Here is a 20,994-nt window from a genome sequence, read left to right on the forward strand (position 1 = left end):
AAAATTCAAATTAGTGAGAGGCTTTAGTGATCACCAAAGTTCTTGATAGTGATACATACTATTAATGAAATATTGTTCATCCCAAAAAATGTTTTGCTACGTGTCGTGTTTACACTTTCGCCTTCTTGACATTTCGGAGGTTCTGTTACTAAAATGATGAAGGATATTTCCCTTCACGAAATTTTACAGGCTTGCCATAGTGACAACCATTAGCATCCGTAAATTGCTGTGGGAGCTTTAAATAACATGGAACTAGTTTTGTTTGAAAAATTACATATTCTCATATTTCCGGGTTTTGGTGGGTTTCCAGCAGGTATTTTTTTTTTAATTTAATTCGTGTAAAATCATACACATTCATGCCTTGAATATGTTCCATGAGTCAAATTTCAAATGATTTTGCCATCGCTAGAGTTACAGTTAACTTGATGATTAAAACTTGACTAAAGTTTGGAAAGAGCTTCAATTTCTAATTGTGACTGTGTTTGTTTTAAGTTCATTTTAATACATTTAATTGTTAAATTATATTCAATTTGATTTCTAATTTTCCATCTATTAGAGCAAACTGCAAATATTTCAAATGTTATCGGACCTTGGACGTATTTTTAGAGGAATCCTTAGAGAAACTCTTGGAGGTATTCTTGGTGGTATTTCTGGAGAAAATGCTGAAGGAATGTAATTTAAGGAATTCCTGGAGGGAGCTCTGGAAGTATTTTACGAGAAATCCTTGTTAATATTTCTGGAGGCATTCAAAGAGGTATTCCAGATAGAATCTTTGGAAGAATTCCTGTTAAAATCTTTGGAAGAAATTCTGAACAAATCCCTAGTGGAATTCCTAAGAGAAGGAGTGCTAGGTGAAATCCGCGAAATCCCCGAAGAAATTTTAGAGTTCCTAGAGAAATCCTTTGATGTTTCTCATAGGAAATCCCTGAAAAAAAATTTGCCAGAATTTACCAAACAATTTCTGGAGAAAACCCTGGAGAAATTCATAAAATAATTCTTGAAGGAGTATCAGGGGTAATCCCTAAAAATACAGTTTCTTCAGAGCCTCGAAAACCTCCTCCACTGACCTGCGATCGAATTAAATAAGGCCGATATCGTCCACAAGACCAAGGACCATATGTGACCGTAGGCCTTCCTTAGCCGAGTGGTTAGAGTCCGCGGCTACAAAGTAAAGCCATGCTGAAGGTGTCTCGGTTCGATTCCCGGTTGGTCCAGTATCTTTTCGTAATGGAAATTTCCTTGACTTCTCTGCGCATAAAGTATCATCGTACCTGCTACCCGATATACGAATGCGAAAATGATAACTTTGGCAAAGAAAGCTCTCAGTTAACTACTGTGGTAGTGCTCATAAGAACACTAAGCTGAGAATCAGGCTCTGTCCCAGTGAGGACGTAATGTCAAGAAGAAGAAGAAGATGTGACCGTGTCATGATAGTGTCATTTCTTTGCTCGCTGGTCTTCTAATATCACCCTGGAGTGCAATGTTGAACAATGAATTCCAAAGTGCGTCTCCTTACTTCCATCTAAATTCACACACGACATTGACACCTCGTCTCCAATCCAAACAGATGGTGAGTCTGCTAGTTATACTCCAAGAATTTATCTAAGTTCATTTGCAAGATGTATCTGGTAATATCTGATTCGTTGTCGGATCGGCTCTCCCAAAAACCAGCCTGGTATTTGCCGACAAAGGATTCCTCAAGTGGTCTCAGTCTGAAGGTATCCCTGGGAAACTCCTGAGAACATTAACTGAAAGAATTCCTGAAGGAATTTGTGGAGAAATTATTGGAACAACTTGGAAGTTGCAGGATAGATCTTGAATATTTTCTAAATTAATATTTTCATGTGAATGCAGTAATCATGCTTTTGTTTTGTGTGAAAAGCATTTAATTGAGATCATGAGAAAAATTTAGAATATTGTGTATTAAATCTTCAAGCTGTTTAGTGGAATACCTATAAATAAAAGAAAACCCGAATCTAGTACTATACCATTTAATTTCACTAGAGTTTTTTTTTCATTTATTTAATATTGCAGTGCTTTTTTGGCTGTCCTTAAGCTACATGCTCATTTCCAAAGAATTTCAGAGCTGGGAGGGGTCTCGTGGACTTTGTCCCATATAAAATATTTAAAACGTATATGCCTCTGCCCATATACACATACAAAACAGCAACTTTGGCTGAGAAAACCTTTCAGTTAACAACTATGTAAGTGCTCATAAGTACACTAAGCTGAGGAGCAGGGCTCTGTCTCAGTTGGGACATAACGCCAGAAAGAAAATTAAGATCATATTGTCTATAAAATAGAAACAAGTGATCAGTGGGAGGGGGTGTGTTTGAGGGTCAACCTTCCCTCCCTCTCCACCTTAGTGGATTTTGGAGTAAGTTTTTGGTGTGAAACCACTTGAAATACGAAAAACGCTCTTAAAAGCATGTTTGGCTTATTCAGTGTTGAAAATGGGAATTGAATTTTATTTTTCAAATTAAACATTTGGATTTGAAATTCAAATTAGTGAGAGGCTTTAGTGATCACCAAAGTTCTTGATAGTGATACATACTATTAATGAAATATTGTTCATCCCAAAAAATGTTTTGCTACGTGTCGTGTTTACACTTTCGCCTTCTTGACATTTCGGAGGTTCTGTTACTAAAATGATGAAGGATATTTCCCTTCACCAAATTTTACAGGCTTGCCATAGTGACAACCATTAGCATCCGTAAATTGCTGTGGGAGCTTTAAATAACATGGAACTAGTTTTGTTTGAAAAATGACATATTCTCATATTTCCGGGTTTTGGTGGGTTTCCAGCAGGTATTTTTTTTTTAATTTAATTCGTGCAAAATCATACACATTCATGCCTTGAATATGTTCCATGAGTCAAATTTCAAATGATTTTGCCATCGCTAGAGTTACAGTTAACTTGATGATTAAAACTTGGCTAAAGTTTGGAAAGAGCTTCAATTTCTAATTGTGACTGTGACTGTTTTAAGTTCATTTTAATACATTTAATTGTTAAATTATATTCAATTTGATTTCTAATTTTCCATCTATTAGAGCAAACTGCAAATATTTCAAATGTTATCGTTCAAAATTAACACTTCTCTTGGTTTTTAATTCAAATTAAAAAAAAAATCTCAGTAACTCAACAGAGAGAGAGAGAAAAAAAATGAAATTTTGAACTACAAATATTTGGGTACTGATCTGATTACTATTTGATTTGAAGCATAACAAAAGGTTTATTCATATTTTATTATTCTTGTACAAAAACCTCATCAACCTGCTTGATAAAATTGTGTCGTTTTCGTTCAATCTATCATAAATTGTTTCAATAATGAAGTAAAAATGTTGGAATTTGATGAATTATTTGATTTCATATTACAAACATTGCAAGGCTTCAGTTTTTTTTTAAGAAAAGTACTGATCTACAAATTGTGACTTTTAATTCTTGTGACTGCACATAGAACCTATTAAACTGCCAAAGTCTCAATTTCAAAAGAAATTCTTAATTTTATGCAGTTATTCTATTATTTTGCTGGATAAAAGAAAAACAAAATGATGTGGTTGAACCGTCTTAAGCCATCCCAATTTTTGTAAAAATATCCACTTTTTTGCGTCGTTCGTCTCCCCTGAGCAATTTTCTGGATACGACACTGAAAATTATATGAAATATTACATGTAGGTCTATTATTTGATTTTATAAAAATAGTTAACTGAGAGATTATTGATCTATTGAACATAATTTGTAAGCAACCTTATACAGAAAACCAAGCTGTAGTAGGATAGACGGTCACTAATTTTGTGAGATATTTCATCCTGCTGCTCCAACAGTTCACGCTGAGCATTAGTGCGATACCTAAATTACTTTATTGAACCTAAGAATTCACCTCGCTCGTGCTGTGTATCACGGGCGAGGTTTACTTGGTAGTGTTGTACTTTTACAACGGCGTGAATGGCACGTCATAAATTCTACTCTCACTTGTCCACCTCTATGTAATTAATAGACGACCTAAAACCCTTCAAAATGCATCAAAAGTTCCACGTCATAAGCGAGAAATGCATAAATTGAGTCCTCGCTACACGCGCAAGCGCACCCCCCATCTGCTCTGCACCGTAGCTCAGCTACTAGTGCGAGAAATTTAAAGGGATCAGTCTTTATGAACACACTTTCGCTACTGCGGTGGTCGTGCGGCGACCGCACTAAATCTATTTATGCGTCTGTTTGCAAACCAAACGCCGCGAAGAGAAGAAAGAAATGGCGCATGTTGCGAAGCGATTTCATTTCCCCTTCGCTTCGGCACGACCGACATCTGTCGTTTCCGAGCACTTCATCCACACGCGGAGGCATCAACACACGAACGGACGAACGAATAGAGTTATCAGCCGATATTTATTTTGATTTTTTTGCTCTTTGAAGCACAACTTTCAACATGATATTGTGACAAATCTACAAGAGATACACTTTTGCTCTCAAAGACACTTTGGTAGCTAACAAGTTAATGCATATTTTGTAGAAGATTTTTTTTAACATTAATTACGATAATTTTAATAGAATTCATAAAAATACGTCGAAAAATGCTGATTTTTCCGTCTCTTTTTGCAAACTTTTCGTAATTTGAGCCTTTGAATCATTTTCTACAAAAATTACGTCCAAGAAACTAAGATAGATTAGATCATAAGCTTTCGATTCATGCGCTGAGATTAAATGTATGACGCATAGTTAATTAGATATGTGGTTCCAAAGATGAACAAGTTGAAAATCTTAAAATCGTGAATAACTCACTTAGCAGTGATTTGCGACCCTATGTTCCATGGGCACTTTTTCATATCTCATGGAGACCTATCTACCCTCCAATTATTAAAAACATGGAACCAAACACCCTGTATATATATATATATATATATATATATATATATATATATATATATATATATATATATATAATGTTGAACTGTTCGGTAATTAACAAACATGTTTGTGCAATCAGATTTTTATTCTTAGAGTTTCTTAAATCTTAAAGTTGATATGGCAAAATTTGACTTTTGGTTCAACAAAGGTGTTGTGTCCGACAAATTAGTTGATCGAAAATTGCAAAATTTACGTGCGTGTAGTCTATTTTTAGTGCGTTTACTTTAATTATGTTACACATGTGATGTGAATTACTAGTTCTAAGCTAGTGCCAAATATGTCGATTCCTTAACTCAGCAACGATCGATAGAAACACGTGAAAATGAACGGAACGCGTGTTTGACCTTTGTTGAACACACAAAACCACTGAGCTAGAACTAACATATGCACCTTTCTGGGGCCACTTGGTAGGTACCGTCTAACGTCTTCTTGTGACTAGGTGTGGTCTATACCAAGTGGTCAATCTTTCTTTCATTGCCTTCCATTGCGGGCTTGTATAAATGACCATACTACTTTAAAAAGTACTAGGGTGGTGACAGTGTTTTTGGTCATCGATTTAGTTTTGATGACTACATAAAATGATTGACTATCAATATGACGATTTCTGTTTTAAATTTGTACTTCTAACCCACCCTATACCCACATTGCGGTTTTTTGGGGGTAATTTCACGCTGAATTTAAAAGATCTGTCTATGAAGTGGTTGCAAGTGACGGCAACGAGAAGTCATGACACTGCACAGGTCGATGCTTCGAAACCAGGAGGATGGTGATCAGTCAGTTGCTGAACCTCCATTATGTAAGACTCGATAGAACGAAATCAGGTGATGTATTGTTATTTGGTCTGCATTGAGGTTGGATCGTACAAGAGGCTGCTTCATTCGACTTGATGAATGGAGGATGCTTGGCTAAAGACTGAAAAACCGGGGCTTGGTTCAACAATGGTGAGGAAGGCGGCGAAGTGATCGATTTTGTTCGTTGCTTGGTGGTAGTGAGTGTGTTTTTTTTTTCTTAGGATGTTCTAGGGTGTACGGTTTTTGGACTGTCGTAAATAGAGCTGCAAATAAACCCTCTAATACCCAGCCCCTATAGACGGGGTACCCCTTGAAATTTTGTGTATTTTTTATTAGCTCGGAATTTAAAATGATTCGATTTTTGGCTATAACACGCATATAACGACAGTTTTACATAAGTTTTTTTTAACATTTTTGTATTTTTGAAAAAATGTCTGATAGAATTGAAATAATTTCTAACCGATTTTCCCGTAAGTTACACGGAAAATAAAATATGTTCCAGAAAAGGATAGGGATGTTCAAAAACAAACTAAACACTGGTTTTATTGATGTTTACTTGAAATTGCTCAACATTACAAATGTTTGAAGACAGTTATGTGTATTTTGAGCGTAAAATTCAGGTTTAAAATTCAAACATACATTACCGTATGTGATCCGTAACTGTGTGGGCATGGTATAAAATTTAAGAAGGCCAACGTCAAAAAGAAATTATTTTTTTAGAGCTGCTATAATTTCGAAAAATTTTACCTAAAATCTCACTTTCCGGTAGGGGATTAGAAAAAAAATGTGGAGAAAATTTCAGCTCAATTGTCTGAAATGAAAAAAAAACTGAAGCATGTTAAAGTTGACTATATTGTACGGAAATCAACATTGACTGTTATGATATTTTTTTGCAGAACAGCATTGTAACATACTGGGGCTTAGATCGTAATCTTCGAAAAAAACATTATAAATTATTGTAGAAGGAAATTGTCGTTTGTACCGTACCATAGGAAACTCTACTGTATATTTATAACACTTACCGGTTCGCTGCCCTCGTGGGATAGTGATTCGCGCGAGCTGTTAACGTTGTCGACGGGCTGGGTGACGACGATACTTTTCTGCAAGAGAGATGTCGGTCAACGAGCGACGAGGGTGGATAATCGTGTCACGTAAATTGTTATCTGTCTGCTAGATATAAATCGCTCACTTTACTCACTTTGCCCGAACTGCCTCGTTTTCGTTGGACTTTAGGCGCCACCGTAGAAGAGATCGAACCTCGGTTGGCAGTTGTCAGAGCTGCAGCTGCCGTAACCGCTGAAGTAAGGGCATGTGTGCTGTAGAAGCTGCCGTTGCTGATGCTGTTTTGGAAACTCACAGGAACCGCCGTGGTCGCACTTGAACTACCACTGTCCGCCGATTGCGTGAAGACAATTGTCTGAAATAATTGGAAAACAAACAAAAGCATTTAAACCATATAAGTGCAAAGAGTACACCTAGTAAATGAAATTTTGACCATTGTTTTAACACATGCGACGTAGGGCTGGATGGTGGTAAGTTTGGAACAAAATTTGGCACATATTGTGCAATCGAATCTTCACAGTAGCTGATTTCGGCCACATTAGCATAATCAGTCATTTTAGATGACCCCCAAAACGCGCCACCCATAAAATCTTCACTTCACTCTTGAGCCCAAAATGTGGAAAGTTATCAACATACCAAACAATCCCTTCAACCACAATTCAAGTAAGAATGCGAAAACAGCAAGTTATACCGCCATGGATTGATGTTCCATTACTTAATATCAACTCCGTTAATCGTAATAAAACTGAATTTCCTGACTACTATGAAAGTTTTTTTTTCATGACTCGTTAATTTTATAAGTCGCCTGAAAATTTGAGCTTGCGAATTTTTGTGGTTTTTGAGATATTGAAGTTCAAGATTTCCACTGTTTTTCAGAATGTTTCGGTATTTCTTAATTATTTTTACGTCATATTTTCAAAATATCTGTGTTTGTTTTGTCAGTAAAAAATATTATCTGACATGATTCTTAATAGAAATGTCAAACTCGTTGAAAAGATCAATTTTTTGATAATTTGGTATTATTTTGCGAATTTCTCAAAAACAGTAGGCTGTGGAATTTTGACGTCTTCGAGTGTTTTCTATTTTTATCGAAATCAACAACTTCACAGAATATGTCAAGTCTCTAAAACGTCACATTAAAAGGTTAGCTTGTAGCGTCACCATTATCATCCGTATAGAATTTCGAACTATCTGTTTATGTTAGTAGATAGTCCTCATTGTTACAAAACACTTTTCCGAAGACACCAAATGCCAGAAATGTTTCGTTACCGAGTTATTTATTTTGACCCGCTAGATTGCGTCCCAGGTCAATAGTGCAATGTAAACAAGATTTTGAAGTAGTACTACGTATTTCTTCTCTATACAGGAGTGAAATTGAAATTCCAAAACCAAGAGCTTTACGTTAGCATGAAATATTTTAATCGTTTATAACTTTTTGCTGGCTTAACGAAATTTCTTGATTAGCACCTCAATCGAAAGACAAGGCATCGAAGGTTCATGTCGTTAACTTGCTGAATCCCACATACCTGTCCAAATAGTTTAATAACTGTTTTAAAAGAGAACGTTGATTTCAGGCAAATCTAAAGAAAAGTTGACGTCATTGGCTTTTTACTCTCCGCATGGATCGCATCTCAGCAGGCAACAGATCGGCTTGCTTTGACCGGGCGTGCTCCCAGGCACAGACATCGATAGGACCCTCCACCCCCCCGTTTGTCCTGCTTTGCTCAAATCAAACTGACCGTCGACCGACCGAGAGAAGATGCCGTCCGAAGCTAAAGCCATCGACGCTGCCGCCGCCATGAAGAACGGGTCCTCCCTGCAGAAGATCGAAAAACTCATCGGCGGAAACTACAACTGGGATGTCGGCAAGATTGCAAGATTGGCAAGAGAGAAGTGAAACCCCAGGAGACTGTGGCTATGGCTGGCATCCGAGAATGAGGAGGAGAAAAAGAAGGGAGTTCCTAAGCAAAACCCCACCAAGTTTCAAGGACCGCCGCGATGGAAAAGCCCCCGAAGAAGCCGCCACCGCAAACCTCATCGAGCGAGGAGGATTTCAACCAGTGCGCCGTCAAAATGTGTCCGTGTTACCCGAATTCAACAATTCAATCGGCCCTATCAGAGAAACAAATTTGTTCTAAAGAGTTATTTGTGCAATATTTCCTAATATGTTTACCACATACTTGCTATAATCTCTTAATTTATCGCGTAGCATCATACAATATATGATTTATAACGAACAATCGACAATACGGCAATTTGAGGATGTTTCCGAGGACGCTGCTGTAGTGCCGTCGGGATGTAACAACAGCATAATGCTCATCTTGTACATCCCTTGCCAAGACATCAATTTCATATAGCCTGTTACCCATATCAGAAAGCGAAGAATACGAAAAGGAGGAGCATCATCTGCTTTTCTAAGGGTATAAAGCATACCTCATTCGTTGAATTCGGTTTCATTCTATTTTCGCTTTCGAGCTGGCAAGAGCTTTACCGAACCTACTCAGCTCTTCACTACCTGTACCATAGAGCTCTTGATCATCAAGCTGCTGCAAATCCAGCGTCCGGATTGTGAAATCGCTCAAGTTTTTTTTCTGGCTCTCGCTTCCAGAATTGTCCGTGAAGGGATCGGTGCAAACGCAAAATTTGTACGAGATAGCTGAAGAAAATCAGCCGAAGCCGCTTGTTTAAGCACCCATTGTCATCGCCACCGCAAACTTCATCAGGCGAGGTGGATATCAACCAGTGCGCTGTGAAAATGTGTCCGTGTTAATCGAATTCAACAATTGAATCGGCCTTTTTCAGAGCCAACAAACATGTACTATAGAGTTAATTGTGAAATATTTCCTAATGTGTTTACCACTTACTTGCTATAATCTCTTAATTCTTCTCGTAGCGTCATACAATATCTGATTTGTTATGAATAATTGAGAATTGCCCTTCCTTAGCCGAGAGGTTAGAGTCCACGGCTTCAAAGCAAAGCTATGCTGAAGGTGTCTGAGTTCGATTCCCGGTTGGTCCAGGATCTTTTCGTAATTGGAACTTCCTTAACTTCCCTGGGCATAAAGTGCCATCGTACCTGCAACACGATGTACGAATGCGAAAACGGCAACTTTGGCAAGGAAAGCTCTCAGTTAATAACTGTGGAAGTGCTCATTGAACACTAAGCTGAGAAGCAGGCTCTGTCCCAGTGAGGACGTTATGCCAAGAAGAAGAATTGATAATACAGCAAATTGAAATTTACGGTGGCGATGACGATATGGATGACTGGGGCACTTCTCCAAACGAAGAGCTCTTCACTGTTCTTAAATTCACAAACCATTACATTCTGAATTATAACTATTTTTTTTGCGGTGCGTGATTTTAAAGATGTCGAGATTATTCCAAGAAACTAGAACAAATTGAAGATTGAATGCAGGTGGACGCATTAAGATTCGTCGAAAATCTTCTGAGATATGGCCATTTCCGTAAAACTAGTTCTGGAAAATAAGATCAGTCACGTTTTTATTTACAATCAGGTTGAACATAACCGGAGCTATATCCAAGTGGGCATCAAACTTCAAGATGAAACACTGCTCCGACGACTGAGGTTTTTAATAACAGTTTATTGCAAATACCATACTTTTCACTTTTGCAGCCATAAAAACTGCATTTGACGTTTCGTGACAGCGGAATCTGAGCTGACGTTGATATTTTTCCTCTTCGCGAGTCTCTCTCAGCTTGGAACCTACTATAGAGTGATCATGATAGCCAGTGGCTCTGGAAAGCATATTCCTCAAAAATCTTCCAATATGACACCCATATTGATATGGTACTGCACATGTTCTTAATTGGCCATTTCCCCCAGGGCACCTGGAATCTACTTTATGGTTTGGTCAGAGCATCGAATGGTTTTGAATATATTTTTCGGAAGTATCATCTTGAAGATTGATGCCCACTTGGACATAGTTCCGGTTGATACATACATGATTGGAAATACAAACGTGACTGATCGTATTTTCCAGAACTAAATTAACGGAAATGGCCAAATCTCAAAAGATTTCCGACGAATCTTAATGCGACCACCTGCAATCAATCTTCAATTAATTCTAGGTTTTTGAAAAAATGCCAATATCTATAGAACTTACCACCGCACAAAATTACAAGCGACAGAAAAATGTGATTCCGGAGCATGTCCAGATCAACATTCATGGCCAAGCAAATTACCGAAATTGGACCAAATTTGTCACCGAATGCTTGAAAAGTGAGTTATCCATTTTTATAAAAAGTTATAAGCTATAAGTTTTATAAAAGTTATCCCCTGTACAAATGAACTTTAACACTTCACTTTTTGCAAAAAAATAAAATACTAAAATCACTAAGGTGAGCAAATACCTTTAAACTCTAATATGTGTTGCTTATCTTGACAGATAGGCCTATTTCGTCTGCGACTTACAGACTTCTTCAGTGTCGAGTGCTCGACTTTTGCAAAAAGTGTTAAAGTTCATTTGTAGTTTTAAACATACTCTAATAATCCCTCCCAAAGTTTAATATAAAAAAGTGTAGTATCCCCTGTACTTGCCTCAAGCACTGCTAAGTCATGATGAGCGTGAGCTTGTCTCATCCTTTCCCAAACCAACATTGTGGACCTAATTCATAGAAACAAAGACAATTGGCTGATCTAAATATGAACCATGACTGACCTTGCAAAAAATCTTGATTTGACAAAATCAAATTTGAATTGGTCTAACATTTTTTGAATGGTCGAACATGCTCTTGCCGAGTAGCAACATGTGCTCCAATTTTCATGCTCGGTTTAGGTTTTACACTGACCCAGCTTCTCCACCCTCCCCTTACTGCCCACCACCATCGCGACAAAGCCCAGGGCACGCAGATAGTCAGACAATCGGTTTCGAGTGGGTCAAGCGGTTGCTTCAAACTTTTGCCTACTCGCTGACTTCCACACGCGCCAATAGGGCCGTGCACATTGGTTCCACCAGTAGGCCAAAAGCTGAAAAATTAGTTGTTATGTTATTCACTTCCATACATTTTCTTGGATCAGTCATGCTCACAATAATGTAAAAACATGAATTTTATACACGTCCCTGTTGTATATTGATAAATTTTCCTGTTTGTAAGTATGATATCTGCATTACTCTTATTCTTTTCCGAAGCTCAAAAAGTAAATAAATTTACAAACAATTCTAAATAGAGAGCCTCAATGTGTCATTTCGCTTATTCATCAATGTTTTATGTGGCAGACGGTGTCAAAATTTCGATCATTATCGAAGTTGAATGTATCTCAGATCATTTTTCGACGACGTTAAGTATCATGACAAAAAAATCAAAGTTGTTTGCGAATAAACTTTTTAACACTCATAATAATAATCCTTATAACACTGCTTTTGTTAAACATAAAGCAATCCGTTCTCGGAATGTTTCAAGTGATTTCAGTAAAAACAACAAATTTATTGTTGTATTTATCTGATATTGTATAATTCGATTTATGCCCGCCTAGTGGTGCCAATGGAATCACTATGCAATAGTGGTAGATAAAATAGCCGCCACCGCTCTGAACTTATAACTCACCTGTGCCGCCACTATGATGAAAGCATACCACCCGACGTGACGTAACCTGAAACAATAAGAAATATTTGTTTTTATTAGATTTTTTCACTTTTTCCTTCGCGCTCTCTTCGGGCAAAGTCGAGGATGACCAAATGAGCGGACGCATCAGTTTTTCTTGCTGCATCGCTTTTCCACAAAGGGGGTGGTGGCTTTGTTCAGCTGATTGGGAGGATTCATGGGGGTGCATTTTGACACGATGAGAAATGAGCCACAGAGGCACAGTAAAACGGATAAGCCTAGATCGGATTCAGTCAATGAGTTTGAGTAAGATAACGCCGAGACGCCGAGGAGATTTGCAACCATTCGCGAATTGGACGGATATTATTCAAGAAGCCCGATTAATGGGTCCGTTTGGTGCGTGGCAAAAAAGGGGGCATATCTGTAGCGTGAATAATTGAGTTTTTTAAACGTCGGAGGAAATCATCATGTTTGTTCAACGATTGCATGCGCTTTATGACTAGAACTATTTATTGCAAGGTTTATTTAGGGTAGATGTACCAATAATGGAGGTACTTAACATGATTGCACTTCATTAAACCGCCTAAATTCAAGAAGCGCAATTAGTGTACCTACATGTTAATGTTGTAACTGAAAGTAACGACCATTGGCTTAATGAGAAAAATAATTTCATCGCTGTAATCCACGGCATGTCAGTGAAAAATGATACCTACACTATTGGTACACTGTTCCTTTAGTTGCGGTATCCGTTATTTTCTTATGGGATCCTTCAATATAGGAACACTTCACCGCAACTATTGGTACAAGTAAGAAAAGTTTTAGCAATTTTAGTAGTATTTCATCAGTTTTAAAGCAATTTGAACGCTCTTTTCAACTATTCCGTGTATCAACAAGCCAATACGTCGATTGGCAGTGTCGGTTCCGTGGCTAATGTAATAAAATCAGTGAAAACGGCATTACGCAACTAAAGGAGCACACACAACTAAGGGAACACCTACCCTATAAGGCCCACCAGAGTCATCCAGGCTCTCTCCAGAATATTTGATGATAATAAATGATAAATAAAAAAAAAATAATTTACATGAATCTACCGTGATCTTCTGAATCACTTTACCATACCCTTTTTATTGACACAAAAATTCTGCGATAAGCGCACTTTTTTGACACGTCCGTTGTAAAAATTCCATAGTGCAGAAAAGCCTCAATACCCTTGAAATCGGGTTCGCAAAATTCGAATTTTCTAAATATGCAAACAATACTGTATTAAATGTTTTGGATTAAATCGGGCTATTCACTGTATTACGATTTCTCATGTTTTTGGAAGATGCCTTGCTCAAGGTGTTAACAGAGGGCCATATGTGTGAACAACACAATCTAGTGCCTGTCTAGTGTTAGTAGTGACCAACACTACAACATCTAGCCGTTCGAGACCAGGACGTTAGGCAACGATTTGTCGATTCGATTGTGTTGTTCACACATATGGCCCTCTGTTAAAACAAATTTTCAACTTCTATTCATTTCTCTCGTCGCTCGCTTGCGATTCTATCCATCTTGTCATTTCATTACTTTCGTTACTCCCTTTCACTCTTAGTATAGGTATTGTATTCACCGAAAAAAGCCAATAAATTTTCATAATAATAATAAAAAATTAATATTTGTATCAGCCTAATTTCCAAAAAAAAAAATGCATTTTTTTCAAACCAAACCAAAATTTTCTTTGATAAATTTTAGTATAATCAAAATCCTCAAGGAATGTAACGGGGGCGCTTAAAAACTTTTGCTATTCTTGAAAAATAGTTAAATAATGTTGCGGAATTTGTTCATACCTTCAACGTGAATTCTTCCTGGAGGACAACCATTTCTTCTATGTCTACTTATTATCCACAAATTGATTCAATTAAAAAACAATACTTAACATTTCAAAAACTTAAATTTCTCCCTCGAAATTCCTCTAAAAAATAAACTTGAATACTTGTGAATAATTTACCCAAAAATTTTATTACAATTTTTTTCATGAAGTTCATCAAAAGTCCGTTAAAAATTCTATAAGAGATATTGCATCAGAAATTCCTCTATGGTTTTCTTTTGGAAATTCTGATTCAAAAGGATTTTCTACGAAAAGTGTTTTTGAAACGGCTCTTGCCTTAGAATCTTCAGTGGAAATTACTTGGTAAATCCCAGAAATTCTTTTGCTTCTAGAATCAGCATAGTACTAAAGGATATTTATTCCTTTTTTCTTCAGAAATAATTTTGTCAATTATTGGAAGAATCCATATTCTGGGATTCAATCCAGAGCAGAATATCTAGAGACTTTCTGGAAGAATTCTGGGAATCCAGAAGGCAAGTAAGGAATTATGCTAGATTTCAAGAATAATTTCTGAAGAAGATTGCGATAAAACTTTGTTTGGATTTTTTTTTCAATTCTTAAGAGAGGCTTTAGTCATCCTGTAATCATTCACCTATTACATATCTTTCGTTGTTCCGTTCCTTCTGTTCCAAAGAGCAATTCTTTAAAGATCCTGAAGAAAAAGGTACCGTAATCCGGGGTAACATTGATCAGCGGGGTAACATTGATCGGGATGACTCATCTTGTTAAACGTTCAAATAAAGATTTATTGATGAAGCATTTTCGAACCATGAATGGTGCCTCTCTTTCGTATATTCATAAGCTAATGATAATTAAGGTTTTTGCCAAAATTGCGTTTAGTTCATGCGCAAATTTGTCAACTTTTTGAAACAATGATTTCTATCATTTTCACTGACACTACCGAAAATTACTGTCTCACATGAGTTCTGCAGACGATGTGATCAAGTAAAATGCGGGTATTACTAAAAATGGCATCGCCGAAAACGATTCCGTTGTCAAATCTTTCATAAGTTTATTCATTTAGGCAACATTAACTAAATACTATTACGAATGTAGAATTTCCTGCGGAAATTGCCTACTTTTAGGCGTATTACGCGGTTCAAGGTGTTTTTAATTTTGAAATAACTCAAAAAGTAAATGACTTGTAAGAGTTTGGTCTTCATATTCGGCTTCAGGGGCCCTGATTTTAGTAAGTAACGACATTTCCAATATTAGCGAACGTTGTTTACTTGGGTGATCAATGTTACCCCATATTAGCTGAATCAAAAAATCACTTAAAACATTTATTTAAACATGTTTAAATCTTTCGAAAAACAAAATAAAGTACATAGCTAGGAGCGGTGGGTGCCAGTACTTGTTTTAAAAATATGAAACTTGTAACATTTGTATTGTTGAATGATAAATTTAAGAAAAACTAAAAAAAATGATCAATGTTACCCCGGATTACGGTACACTCAAAGTTCATAGGAGTTTTTAAAAAAATCCAGAGTTCTCTTACGTATAGCTCCTTATTTCTGAAACTCCATATGGTATTCCTCAACAAATGTTCTTAGTAATACAAAAATTTTCACCAAGATTTGAATTCAGTAAAATCCAAAATTACGTCATTTTGTCATAAGCCATCTTTGGCAAAGTTCTTAAAAAATATTCCGCCAATATTTTTGCTTTAAACTTCTAAACTCCTAATAAAAAAGGCCCTTCAAAAAAGTTTATATGTAGTTTATGCTAGTAGAATTTTTTTTTCTATATCAATCACCATAGTATCATGAAACTTTGGAGCTCATGCAAAATATTTTCTTGGATGTTTTGCTGCAAATACCGTTTTGATTCATATTACGGACACTTAAGGCATCAAAGAACTATAACCCACCAGGAAGTATATAAAATAAACCAATCTGAATGATTCCTCTGTGCTATTGAGCCATCAAACCATCTAACTTTCGAATGGTGGGCAAATATCTTGATTCCGATACATGAATAATTTTAAAAAGATTGAAATGTGTGGACTTTTCATGACTCATATTCCAGATGCTTCCTTACTTTTGCCTCATATTTCGGACACTTTGATTCGAATTCCGGACAGCTCATGAAAATCATAAAAAGAAAAGTCAAATCAGTATTTGAAATTGACAAACCACTAAAGAGGCGTCTGAGGTAGTTGAGTTTTATAAATTTTCATAGATATCTGTGGAAAAAAATGATTAAAACGAGCTTCGAAAGTGTGAACTTTTGAACGGCAAAAATTGAAACATTTCGTGTGAAATATTTCCCATACAAAGTAGAGTGTCCGGAATAAGAAATTTTCATGTTATCCTTGAAGATACTTTGAGAGATTTTCTGAATGATTTGTTGAATGAATATGAAAAGAAACTTGAGGAAAATCTTCATTGACAAAGGTGGACAAAATGTTGGTGAATTCTCTGAAAAATTTGTTGAAAGAATCCATGTTTGGTTATCCTGAAGTATTTTGGTAAGATTCTTAGAGTTTTTTGAAACATTTTTTGGAGAAATCTTCAGTTATTCTATAGAATCCTAAACTGGGATTTTTAATTAAAAAGTACGTAGAGGAACCTTCACTGAGAAATGTTTAAAAGAATTTCCAAAGCATTCTCTTGCAAGATTTTTTAAGCAATTTGATAGAGATTCTTCGAGCTATTCGAAAGAGTTTCTCCTAGAAAGCCTACAGAAACTTGAGCTTACCAGGAGGAACTCAGTAAAAACTGGTAAAGAAGTTCTTGGAGAAATCACTGAAAATTCGGAAGCTCGGAAATATTTCATAAAGTGACCCTCTTTTCCATGCGACTGCATTCGACATGAACCTGATTAATGAAGCGAAACTGTCTCATTCGTTTCTTCATTTGCATTTGTCTATTTGTAAATTAGTACCAAACCGGATGAAAATTGCCACCAATCGTGATGATTCCGAAAGCATCGAGATTTGTTTCCCTGAATGCGAGATTTCGATCGGTGAATATTAAATTTCATTCTCAAACCAAAGCGTAACGACGCTACTCATGACAACCCGATCAGAATAACATGTCAGACGAATAATATATCAAGGTATTCAAATTATGCTCTTCATACGATGGGAGTAGGATTCAGAATACCATGAATTTCTATGAATAACAACTACAATAATAAGTGAATAGCAAACTATATTATTGAAGTGGTATTTAACAACGATTTCATCGCACAAATATAAAAAAATAGCTTATAATTAGATAATTATGTTATGATGGCATAAAAAGGACTTCCATCAGGTCTTATTCATATAATTGCAATTAGAAAACAAGCCGAAGGATTATACCTCATTCTGACACGTGATTGTTACAAGCTTGCTATTTACTTCTGATCGGGTACTGACATGCTTGTGCTTTCGATGGCATTTGAGCATCCGTAAACGAACGATTTGTAACACCTATCGCTTGTGTGCAACCTAGTTGAGCGGAAACTGTTGGGAAAATTGACTGCAAATTATCGTGCGCATACAAGCTAAAACAGACGAAGATAAAAATGAGTACGAGCAGAATTAGGTTTTCGTAGAAAAACATCTTATTGATGTAACTTATATTTCCTCTTGATATTACACATCCACAGAGTCTACTGTTTAGCTTAGTGTTCTCATGAGCCCTTCTATAGTTGGTTATTAACCCAGAGCTTTTTCTTGGACAAAATTGTTATTTTGTATGTCCAGGAAAGGCCAGGAAATTTTCATAACTAAAGGATCCTGTATCAACAGGGAATCGAATCCAGACAACTTCAAGATAGCTTTGCTTTGTTGCCACGAACGACTTTGTTAAATTCTTTGGTTAGGTATATCTTTGTGGGGGATATTCGACCAAGTTCTGAGAGCAAGCTCCGTATTGCAGTAGATAGTAAGCTTCAAGCAGAAATTTTATTGTGTCATTAGCTCTTGCTTGCTTACTGATAAGTAATATTTAGTGGTGATGCTACAGATATCTAGAATAGGTTGAGGCTTAGTTTGGATTCTGTGAATCTTAAGACAAATACCTACTCTCAAAGCTAGCCTCAATTTTTACTAGTGTTGAGCAGTTCACTGTACTGAACCGAAACAGTATCAGAACCCCGTTATTATTCATTTATCATGCCACAGTCACGGATCACTTTGGCGTTAACATCAGATAACTCGCTCAAAAAATACACGTTGACATAAAACATAGTTTTGCCATATAATACTATTTGTCTTCTACCATTTGTAATGTTGAGTACAACATTCAACTGCTAAAAAATTATGTTTTTGACAAATGTTCAGTTGGTACCATGCAGCTATCATTATATGGTCGTTTTCTGTAAGAAGTGCAGTCAGCATTCATAAGCTCCCACAGGAAGTAAAATTCAAATGTTATAGCATAAAAAATGCTCTTTCGTATAGATTTAGTATGAATTCATCTTTGGAAAATAGTTTTTTTTTGATTCTTGATTTTTTATACTGAATATTAGCAGTTCTAACTGGTGATACATAACATGGGCCAGGAAATGATTGTACCACGGTTATGGATCACTTCTAAAGGACGTAGATTTCTGCCATTTTAAGCATTGGATTCGACATTTTTGGGCTATAGCACTAAGGATCAAACTCATTACACATCAAGGTTTGTAAATTTATTTATTTTTGATCAAACGCAAATGGGTGAAAAACTTGATGTGGAGCAAAAACAGTTCATGTTTCAATTACTATAACGCAGTATCACAAAAAATTTCCAAAAACATAAAAATTGGCCAGCAACTTATTTAGAGATCAAATATGCTTCCAAATATGCTTTGTGTCTCCAAAGTGTAAACTATCTGAAAAGCACCTTCAGATTTTATTTAATGTTCCGTTCCTAATTCCTACTGTCCATAAGAGGACATTTTTCCCTTGTTTCCAGCTCCAACACTGCTATTTTTTACAGTAATATGCGACGCATTGTGTACTTTCGTCAATTCATGCAATACAAATACATTGAGCTGGAAATATCTTGATTGCGCGCTGATCCGTAAAATGTCACAATTTGATCCATAATATGAAAATTCATCCATAATATGATTTTCAAAAACTGATTGAATTTTTAATTTTTATGCAATTTTAAGTAAATATTCCCCTCAAAATAGTTTGCTAATCGAAGTTCCAATTTTAAGCGATTTAATTTGTGCTGTTACATTAGAATTTTATGTTTTTGTTGTTGTTTTATTGAATTTTATGGGTTGAACTCAACACTATTTGATCCATAACTGTGGGGTCATGGTATTTGGTTTTCGCCACTCACTCATACATATATATATATATATATAAAAATAAATCAATATATATATAAATAAATCAATACTTAAGATTCAATGTTTCAAATGTTTGATTATGTTTGAACGTAAAGTACTATATGAATCATACACATAGAAATATATGATATTTTTTATTTAACACTTTAGTCGCCGCGCTGTTGTATTTTGTACAACAATGGTGAAAAAACTCGCTTTTCGATCACACTAGCAGCGTGGTAGTTCTGACGGTGGTCAACCACGCGACGACTGGAAGAATCTTCGAATTGCTAAGCATCAATGAAAGAAGGGTTTCAAACTTATCTCATCAAATTTACAATCACGAAAATGCTGCTCTTAGTGCATACTGATTATGAAAGTTTATCACTATCACATGAAAATTATTGGTCCAAAATAAACAAGGGTTTGAACTGACTATCTTAAGAACATATAAGTTGAACATTTTTTCAGCTTTAAACTTTAACACATTTCATCAAACTTCGAGAGTGGTCTTGGGCCTCTCAATGATCACGTGCTTTTATTGAAGGATCTCTCGAGACAATTCAACCAACAATTTCTTTAATAATACCGAATATTAGGGTTCAAGCGCATACAGCCCTGTAGGCAAATGCTATGATATCGTAATATCCATTTAATTAAGGGATTGTGCTACTTTGCCCTAAATATTGATTCCCCAAATGTCGTTTCATCGAACGTCAGTCCGTTGAATGTCTATTCTCCAAGTATCCCGTTTCACAATTTCCTGCATTTCAGAACAAACCAGTCATCTGGTACGCAGCCTATCACTGAGAATTATTCTTGCACCTTCATGAACTGCATCACTTCTCGAAGAGGCAGGTCATTCAGAAAAATGGGATTCAAGGAAAAGGGTTATCCGGGAGACTGTTATTTGCGGATACGACATTCGAGGAAAAGTACAGAATCGTTCGATAAATAGTATGGAAAAATAATATGAAACAAAATATAGATATTATACACGGATAAAAATCTGATCCCCACACCATGATTTACAAATCATGAAATTCATAAATTGGTTAGGTCATAATATCAGGATCACAAATCATGGTTCCTGGAGTCATAATCATGATTCCTCATAAGCGTAACATCCAGTGTGAAAACACTAAGCGGCGCACTTTGCTTCATCACATTCGTATCGATCACTCTTAATTCAAGATGACGAAGCGGTAGAGTGGTAGAGTACGTGGCTCACAATCAGAAGATGCTTGGGTCGAATCTCAATGCATGCTATTTTTAACTTTTTTTTTTATTTTGTCGATCATAAACGGATGCGCGACTCAGCATTTTTGGCATTTGAATCATGATTCCGAGCAATCAGCTACAAAAACCTAACGAGTGTGTTGCGTTACGGCAATCTGACTCATGATATCATGAGTCCAAATCATGGTGTATTTTCATAAGACGAAAACACGCTGGAATCATGATATCATGAGTCATAATCTTGTTTTTATATTCTGATTTCTACCCGTGTAAACAACATATAAAATGGAAAGAACTTACCAATATAATAAATA

At 36.2% G+C, this 20,994-nt stretch overlaps 1 protein-coding gene across 2 annotated transcripts in view; it reads right to left on the reverse strand.

Annotated features, from left to right (window-relative positions):
- The window catches only part of LOC5578859, a 108,866-nt gene that overhangs the window by 50,942 nt on the left and 36,930 nt on the right, over positions 1 to 20,994 (reverse strand). Inside the window, exons 2-4 of one of the 2 annotated variants that reach the window (XM_021843662.1) lie at positions 12,322 to 12,367; positions 6,893 to 7,111; positions 6,717 to 6,794 (exon numbers count right to left, since the gene is read on the reverse strand). In XM_021843662.1, coding sequence (XP_021699354.1) covers positions 6,717 to 6,794; positions 6,893 to 7,111; positions 12,322 to 12,367 — 343 coding nt within the window. Of the gene's footprint in view, positions 1 to 6,716; positions 6,795 to 6,883; positions 7,112 to 12,321; positions 12,368 to 20,994 lie in introns of both variants that reach the window. The other variant, XM_021843661.1, reaches the window with a different exon arrangement.

Source organism: Aedes aegypti, chromosome 2, assembly GCF_002204515.2.
Source record: "Aedes aegypti strain LVP_AGWG chromosome 2, AaegL5.0 Primary Assembly, whole genome shotgun sequence".
Lineage (NCBI taxonomy): Eukaryota > Metazoa > Arthropoda > Insecta > Diptera > Culicidae > Aedes > Aedes aegypti.